The sequence below is a fragment of the Diospyros lotus genome, chromosome 3 (genome assembly GCF_014633365.1).
Source record: "Diospyros lotus cultivar Yz01 chromosome 3, ASM1463336v1, whole genome shotgun sequence".
In the NCBI taxonomy this organism is placed as follows: domain Eukaryota; kingdom Viridiplantae; phylum Streptophyta; class Magnoliopsida; order Ericales; family Ebenaceae; genus Diospyros; species Diospyros lotus.
This window is the reverse complement of record NC_068340.1, coordinates 26,582,106-26,592,110: the sequence shown is the minus strand read 5'-3', so window position 1 is coordinate 26,592,110 and position 10,005 is coordinate 26,582,106. Positions and strand designations below refer to the sequence as shown.

At 24.0% G+C, this 10,005-nt stretch overlaps 1 protein-coding gene across 1 annotated transcript; it reads right to left on the bottom strand.

Annotated features, from left to right (window-relative positions):
• Positions 1-7,827: 7,827 nt before the first annotated feature.
• On the bottom strand, positions 7,828-9,333 carry LOC127797912 (E3 ubiquitin-protein ligase PUB23-like). The gene has a single exon (XM_052331110.1). It carries the CDS (start codon positions 9,187-9,189, stop codon positions 7,984-7,986), a length of 1,206 nt encoding a protein of 401 aa, XP_052187070.1. The 5' UTR covers positions 9,190-9,333; the 3' UTR covers positions 7,828-7,983.
• Positions 9,334-10,005: the final 672 nt, after the last annotated feature.

The window sequence follows — 10,005 nt, the reverse complement described above, 5'->3', positions numbered from 1 at the left end:
AACTTCAACAATGTAGTAACTTCATTATTAGATGAAGAAATATAGAATATAATGTTATTAATTAGTACTTACGTCATACATATTAGGAATCACCAACCTTATTTTACAAATATAAATATTAAATTCTGAAAATTGATGAAGCATATTTTTCCACTCAATTTCGATCTTTTCAATCTTTCAATAAAGATCAAACTCTTACTGTTGAGAAAAGTGAGTATAACACATTAGAACATGTTTTAACACATAATCATTCTTAACACATTGCAAACATTAAAACCTTAAACACTATACTAATTTAACTTGCTCCTAGCATACACGTGCACTTAGAAATCAAATTAAAGTTAATTACCAACTTCATCACACTAAAAACTTCACTACGTTTGCAAATTAAGTTATACATAAAATTATAATATTTAAAATTATAAAAAATAAATTTAAATTAATTAAGCTATATATAAAATAAAGATAATTTAAATAATATATTAATTATATAAATGATAATAATCAATTTTTTAAAGTTGATTATCCATATATGACTTCATATATTTCTCCTGTCAATCAATTACCACATTCAAGATATGTCAAATTTTTAAGAAAGTAATAAAAAAAATAATGTTAAAAAATAAAATTATAACATTTAGTTATATATAAAATGATAACATTTAAAATTATAAAAAAATAAATTTAAATTAATTAAACTATATATAAAATAAAGATAATTTAAATAATTAATTAATTATTGAAATGATAATAATCAAATTTTCAAAATTGCTTATCCATACATGACTTCACATATTCTTCTTGACAATCAATTACCACATTCAAAACATGTCAAATTTTTAAAAAATCAACAAAAAAAAGGTTAAAAATAAAATTATAACATTTAAATTATATATAAAATTATAACATTTAAAATTAAAAAACTAAATTTAAATTAATTAAATTATATATATATAATAAAGATAATTTAAACAATCAATTAATTATATAAATTATAATAATCAAATTTTCAAAATTGATTATCTATACATGATTTCACATCTTTTTCTTGACAATTAATTATCAGATTCAAGATAAGTCAAAATTTTTAGAAAGCAACTAAAACTAAATAAATTAAAAACTAACTATTAACTGAAAAACTTAATGTTATGACGATTTTTAAAAAATTAAACTGTTTCACAAAATTTGTTCATATTAACATGATTTTACATATTGATTATCCATACAAAATCTATTCATACATGACTTTACATATTCCTCTTATAATTAATCACCACATTCAAGATAGGTCAAATATTTAAGAAAGTAACCAAAAAAAAAGTTAAAAAATAAAATTATAATATTTAAGCTATATATAAAATTATAACATTTAAAATTATAAAAAAATAAATTTAAATTAATTAAACTATATATATAAAAAATAAAGATAATGTAAATAATTAATTAATTATATAAATGATAATAATCAAAATTTAAAAATTAATTATCCATATGTTACTTTAAGTATTTTTCCTGCCAATAATAAAAATATAAAACATAATAAATTTTTCAAAAGAAATATGACAACATATGATAAATATAAATAGCCTATACAAAATATTTTTATTTAAAATTATAAAAAAATAAATTTAAATTAATTAAACTATATATATAAAAAATAAAAATAATTTAAATAATTAATTAATTAATTATATAAATGATAATAATCAAATTTTTAAAATTAATTATTCATATATAACTTCACATATTTTTTCTATCTATAATAAAAATATAAAACATAAGAAATTTTTCAAAAAAAATATGAGAACATATGATAAATATAAATAGCCTATACAAAATATTAATTTTATCAAAATAACTTAAATGACTTATTTAAAAAATAAATTTAAATTAATTAAATGATATATATAAAGTAAAGATAATTTAAATAATTAATTAATTATATTAATTATAATAATCAAAGTTTTAAAATTGATTATCTATACATAATTTCACATTTTCTCCCTGACAATTACTTACATTTAAGATAGGTCAAATTTTTTTGAAGAAAACAAAAAAAATAAAGTTAAAAAATAACTATTAACTGAAAAACTTAATGTTAGGACGATTTTCAAAAAATTAAATTGTTACACAAAACCTATTTATATTAGTAAATCGAAAACACGATTAAAATTAATTGATTGACAACCAAAAGCCTAGTTAAACTAATTAAATAAATGATAATAATCAATTAAGTTATATATAAAATTATAACATTTAAAATTAAAAACAATAAATTAAATTAATTAAACTATAAAATTATATAAAACTATAACATTTAAAATTATAAAAAAATAAATTAATTAAACTATATATAAAATACAAATAATTTAAATAATCAATTAATTATATAAATGATAATAATCAAATTTTCAAAATTAATTATCCATATATAATTTTACATATTTCTCTTAGAAAACTTAAAGTTAAAAAATAACTATTAATTAAAAATTTTAATACCGGGAGAACTTCCAAAGAATTAAACTAAATAATAAATAAATAATAATAAATAATTCATTTACATTGACAAACCAGAAACATGGTTAAAACTAATTGGTTCAAAATAAGAAAATACAGTTAAACTAATTAAATAAATGATAATTATTAATTAAGTTATATATAAAATTATAATATTTAAAATTATACTAAAATAAATTAAAATTAATTAAAAAATATATAAAATAAAGATAATTTAAATAATTAATTAATTATATAAATGATAATAATCAAATTTTTTAAATTGATTATCCATACATGAGTGCACATATTTCTCCAAACAATCAATTACCATATTCAAGATAGGTCAAATTTTAAAAAAAGTAACAAAAAAATAAAGTTAAAAGATAAAATTATAATATTTAAAATTATAAAAAATAAATTTAAATTAATTAAATTATATGTAAAATAAAGATAATTTAAATAATCAATTAATTATATAAATGATAATATTAAATTTTTGAAATTGATTATCCATACATGATTTTACATATTACCACATTCAAGAGAGGTCAAATTTTTAAGAAAGCAACAAAAAAAAATAAATTTAAAAAATAAAATTATAATATTTAAGTTATATACAAAATTATAACATTTAAGATTATAAAAAAATAAATTTAAATTAATTAAACTATATATAAAAAATAAAAATAATTTAAATAATCAATTAATTATATAAATAATAATAATCAAATTTTTAAAATTAATTATTCACATATGACTTCACATATACCTGCTATCTATAATAAAAATATAAAACATAATAAATTTTTCAAAAGAAATATAACAACATATGATAAATATAAATAATCTATAGAAAATATTAATTTTATCAAAATAATTTAAACGACTTATTTAAAATAATCCAATTTTGCCTAAATAACTAATTTAACATAACCTACCAATTAATTATTTTTCAAAATTAAGTAATAACATATACATATATAAGATTTGTATTTTTTTTGCATGATTTTGAAACAAATTAAAGGTTTTAGAGTTTTGAGTGGTGGTTTTATTGAGAGATAATGAGAGATAAATTATGAAAAATAAAATAAAAAAATAAATTTATTTTTTAAAAAAATTTACTTGGCAGTCGGTATGTGATGGTATTACTTGATATCTCAAGATTTTTTTCGATTTAAAAAAGTTTTATTTTTCTGTAATTTATTTCAATTAAAATTTTATATTAATATTTAAGAATTAATAATATAGATTAAATCTTGTCTCTTCATATACCATGCTTACACATTTTTCAAGCATTTTTCAACTGAAAAAAATTATCTATAGATTTCAAAAACTACACGTTTTTCACAAATTTAGACTTAATTAATGATCTACAAAAATTCTATTTTGGATAAGAAAAAAAATAAACAAAACATAATAAAATATCAAAATAAAAACTGAAAATGGGCGGAAAAAAGATTTTTAATTAATTACATAGATAGCTTAATTATTGGTCTTAGCACAAGTTAATTTTTAATTAATTACATGTAATCAACTCGATTCTCAATACAATTATTAACGATTGTGTATGAATTAGTCGACGTGCAACTTAATTGTGAATCTTCTTTGCAAGACCCCAGAAAGCCAACATATATATATATATATATATAGAAACTGATTAAATAATGGATGGATGCATGTGCTTCCTACCAAGCTGACAGTCGTTGATACATTAAGATTGCAATCTTAATTAGTTTCAAAATTAATATTGATTGGCTGATCATTAATTAACCCAAAACTTCAGTCTTGACATCGATCCGAAGGAGACCATTATAATAATCTTCCAGCTACCTAGCTAGCTAGTGTTTCTGTTCAACGTCACTCCTTTGATCAGGACTTGAGCCTACCACTGGATCGATATTGAAATCCTATTAAAAATTAATTTAAATTCTAATAATACTCTCTTTGATATTCTTAAAAACCAAAAGTAATTTTACCAACAAATTTCAAACTCACCGCCTCCAACTTAAACTAAACCTTATTTTTTGTCTAAATTTTACTTACAAAACACTAGGTATAAAACATTGGATCCGCAGGCAACTTTATGTAAATCGAACTAAATATGGAGATTATAATCCTTAAAAATTAAAAATATATATATATATATGGGGGGGGGGGGGTAATTATAAGCTAAAAGGAAATAATTAACATGCTACAATTATTGTCACGTATATATTAAATAAAACGAAATTGAGGTGGAAAAATAAATGAAGGCTAAAAGTCTAGTTAGCTACGTGGCGTTACAATTACTTTATTAATTTGATGGGAGCCTTCCTAACCACTGCAGCCGATGAAGAGAAAATTAAATGTTGCAACAAACATCAAATTAAGCTGCTCAAATTTGAAAAATATATACAGGGCCCTATTCAATTCCTCACTGGAACTGGAAGATGCATAGGATATATAGCATGGCATGCGTGGAGCGTCCTGCCTCCGTCGGTGTCAACTTATTAAGTTCATTGAAATATATATATTAGCCCCCCGTGGCCTCTCTCCTCCTGCCCATTTTGATTGATTTTCAATGGAAAATTTTAAGCTTTTATGCGGTATGGAAGAATGGTACGTAACAGTGCAGGAGCCATGGAATTCAATAAAAAAAAAAAAATTAAAAAAATAAACCGTTATTAAGTAGACCACATTCTGGAAATTACACGAATCTCCCCTTAAATCAAAAAAGTAATAATTTTTTTTATATAAATCCACGTTTATGGATAATCTAATATAATTTTTAAATACTAATTAAAGAGACTTATAAATAACTAGTGGATCACCCATGCGATGCATGGATATCGTAAAAAAAAAAATCGTTAAACCGAAAATTGTATAATTTAGTAGTTACAATAAATGAAAATCACAATAAAGAAGTAAAAAATAAACAAAAATAATCGTGTTACAATCATGAGAATACAACAAAAGAATTACAAATTTTGAAAGATTTCCTTATATACATTCAAGGGTACATGAACAATAAAAAGTACATAACTCTATCCAAAAATCATGTAAAAAATAAACCTAAATTAACATGTAATACAATAAGTAATGTGTAAAAAAATACAAAAATTACACGATAACAGAAAAAAAAAAAAAAGAATAAACGATAATCAACCTCTTCATTCTAAAATATGCATTCAAGGGTAGACTTTTTTTTTTTTAAATTTTCACGTGTATTTGTCTAATATGTGCGTACCACATGAACCCTCAAGACCTAATTTTTCCTAGTTGCATTCATATCACTCACTTGACAGAATAGTGGTGTTATGTTACACCAAAAGACCAAACTAGATAAAAAAATACGGTTAAAATTTATTAAATAAAAGTAAGGAAGAAGAGAAAATTTAAGAAGAAGAATTGAGAAAGAAGAAGAGATGAAATGAAAGTGTTGAACGGGAATGAAGAGGAAGAAGAGAGGGATATTTGTTTTCTTTTATTAATTTTTATTCCTTCAAATTCTCTAATTTCTCTCAATTTATCAAATCACATGTCACCATTAAGTTTTCTTTTTTTTTCTCACGCTTTACCACACAATCCGAATCTTATTTAACATAATTTTCAAAACACAAATTTAATTTGTATTTAATTTCCTCAAGTCCAACATATAGCACATCTTCGGAGTAGACCAATGGGAAGAAGAAGAATTAAATAAATGACAATAATCAATTAATTTGAAAAATAAAATTATGACATTTAAAATTATAAAAAATAAATTTAAATTAATTAAATTGTATGTAAAATAAAGATAATTTAAATAATCAATTAATTATATAAATAATAATAATCCAATTTTCAAAATTAATTATCCATACATGACTTTATATATTTCTCCGAATAATTAATTACCACATTTAAGATAGGTCAAATTTTAAAAAAAGTAAAAAAAAAGTTAAAAAATAAAATTATAACATTTAAGTTATATTTAAAAATATAAAAAATAAATTTAAATTAATTAAACTATATATAAAATAAAGATAATTTAAATAATCAATTAATTATATAAATGGTAATAATCAAATTTTCAAAATTGATTATTCATGATTTTACATGTTTCTCTTGACAATCAATTACTACATTTAAGACAGGTCAAATTCTAAGAAAGTAATAAAAAAATAAAGTTAAAAAGTAAAATTATAATATTTAAATTATATATAAAATTATAATATTTAAAAATATAAAAAATAAATTTAAATTAATTAAACTATATATAAAATAAGAATAATTTAAATAATTAATTAATTATATAAATGATAATAATCAAATTTTCAAAATTAATTATCCATATATGACTTTATATATTTCTCATGACAATCAATTATCACATTTAAGACAGATCAAATTTTTAAGAAAGTAACAAAAAAAATAAAGTTAAAAAATAAAATTATAATATTTAAGTTATATATAAAATTATAACATTTAAAATTATAAGAAAATAAATTTAAATTAATTAAACTATATAAAATAAAGATAATTTAAATAATTAATTAATTATATAAATGATAATAATCAAAATTTTAAAATTAATTATACATACATGACTTTACATATTTCTCCTAGTAATCAATTACCACATTTAAGACATGTCACATTTTTAAGAAAACAACAAATAAAAATAAAGTTAAAAAATAAAATTATAATATTTAAGTTATATATAAAATTATAACATTTAAAAATATAAAAACTTTTAAAATAATTAAACTATATATAAAGTAAGAATAATTTAAATAATCAATTAATTATATAAATGAAAATAATCAAATTTTCAAAATTGATTATCTATATATGACTTTACATATTTTTCCTGACAATCAATTACCACATCTAAGACAGATCAAATTTTTAAGAAAGCAACAAAAAAAATAAAGTTAAAAAATAAAATTATAATATTTAAGTTATATATAAAATTATAATATTTAAAATTATAAGAAAATAAATTTAAATTAATTAAACTACATAAAATAAAAATAATTTAAATAATTAATTAATTATATAAATGATAATAATCAAATTTTCAAAATTAATTATACATACATAACTTTACATATTTCTCCTACGAATCAATTACCACATTTAAGACTCACATTTTTAAGAAAACAACAAATAAAAATAAAGTTAAAAAATAAAATTATAACATTTAAAATTATAAAAAAATAAATTTAAGATAATTAAACTATATATAAAATAAAGATAATTTAAATAATCAATTAATTATATAAATAATAATAATCAAAATTTTAAAATTAATTATCCATAATTAAGATCGAAAATGAGCAGGCATTTAATTATATAGATGTTTAGTTAAGCTCTTAATTATAATTAATTGTAATTGTATGTGTCAATCACTTGCATACACCTCGAGATCATTCCCAGACCAAATTCCTATCCCATTTGCATATGTATATAGACTCTATTTTGTGGGCACAAAAATTTAAAAAAAAAAGAAAAAAAGAAAGCCTAATTTGGGTAAGAAGAGAGCAAATGGGGAGGAATACAAGCGGAATTCTTCCAAACCCTAGAATGCAGTTTGAGCATCTCGTTGGTCCTCTCCTTGGTCTTCCCACTGGTTTCCACTTGAAGCACCAAACACAGCTTCGACACCACTCCCACTTGCAGCATCTCCTGAACCACCCTCGGACTCCCTGAAAATCTCGATATCCCCGACAGTATCCTCACCGCCCTGTCCGTTCCCACGTGCGAAACCCTTAGTATTTTCTTCGACACCACGGCCAGCCCCGCCCCATGCTTTAGCAGCTCCGCCCGCCCCTCGGCGCACCTGCAGAGCTGGTCCAACACCACCAGGATCAGCTCGCTGTACCTTCTTTCTACCGTCTCCAGAAGCAGCTCCACCAGGGCTGACACCGCGCCGGCTTCCACGGCTTTGATCCGGTTCCTCCCCCACGGGCAAACCTCGCCCAGAAGCTTCAATGCGGCTTTGGTTGCTTGATGGGAGATCTTGTCGTTCAAAACATGGACTACTCCGTTGAAGAGCTCGGCTCTTACTCCCGTCAGCTGGCTTGGGTTGGCCACCTCCAAGATGGATTTCATCAGCATTACTGAGTAGGCTCGAGATTGGTAATTCCCGCAATTCAATACGTTCATCAAAGACTCCACAAATTCAATATTATTACTCGCCAGCTTCTTCCGGCTGGCTTCCGAAATTTCCAGAAGATAAAGCAAGCATAAGGCTTCATCGGCTTCGACTGTTGAAGCTTCGTTCTTGTTTATGATCGAGGCCAGGAACTCGACGGCGCCGGCGTCTTCCAAGCACTTTCTGTTCCTTTGGCTTAGATATGCGATCGATCGGAGCTTCTGGAGGCACTGTGGATGCTTTTGTGGGGATTTTTTGGCCTGGTCGAGGAGTTTAGTGATCTGGGTTCGATCGAGTGGTTGCTTGGGGGTTGGGATTCGCTCGATGCCGTGGGAAACGTTGAGGGTGCACCAGGCTTGGATCAGTCGACGAAGGGCGTGGTTCGGAATTAGATCGGTACTGTCAGACAAGGATTGCTTGGTGACAGGACAAGTGTTGCTCTTGCACGAAAAGAGCCATCTTTCTATGCTTTCTCGATCGTAAGTTATGCCGGACGAGACTGTGACGGGATCTCTCATGAGTTGCAGCGAGATTGGGCATAGAAAATGAGAAGGAACTTCGATTTCTTCCATCGGAACAGTACCACCAACTTGATCCCTTTGTTGAAATTGAAATATATAAAGTAATTAATACAGAAAGCCCAAATGGAAGAATTAAGTTATGGGAAAGTTGAAAGATGAAGTGATGAATGCTATGGCATGAAGTATTTTCTTGGTTCCAAAGTGGCTGCATGGAGGATGTTGAGAGTTAGTCCTCTTTTATATGAAGGGAAGAAAGATGGGCAGCCAGTTGTTGAAATTAAAAGATAGAAGTCAATACACGGAAATTTAAGAGCAGAGAGAGAGAGAGCGTTAAATGTGGACTTTTTCCAAAGTTCTTGAGCGGTATGGGCGCACATTAATGCATCGGCCAATTCTTTGGGGCTAAGCGTCGGTGTTGCATTGTGGGCTGCACCCTTTGACTCTCTCTCTCTCTCTCTCTCTCTCTCTCTCTCTATATATATATATATTAGAGGTGGGTAGTGGGATTTAAAAACTAAAAGATTGTAAATAAAAACTCATTTTGAATGGGTTACACAGCAGTTTTAAATTAGTTTTTGTTTGTTTTTAGACAAATTCTAAGTAAAAATTAATCTTGAAACAATGATAAAAGTGTTATTTTATCATAAACTAACTTGAAGTACTGAGTCATTATGTTTTTGTAAACAAAATATATATAAAGGACGCTTTTTGAGGAATTCTAACAAAATTCCGAGTACCAAATTAGCCAAATGCATGCATTTGGATGAATGGAAATTAAAAGACTACATATTATATATATATATATATAATCTCTCTAAATCGTGACTTGTGATGGTGAGAAAGGAGACAACTTTTAATGGAGGCTAA

Coding starts and splice junctions, on each gene's coding strand:
- LOC127797912 (XM_052331110.1), bottom strand. CDS start 9,189: ATGGAAGAAATCGAAGTTCCTTCTCATTTTCTATGCCCAATCTCGCTG.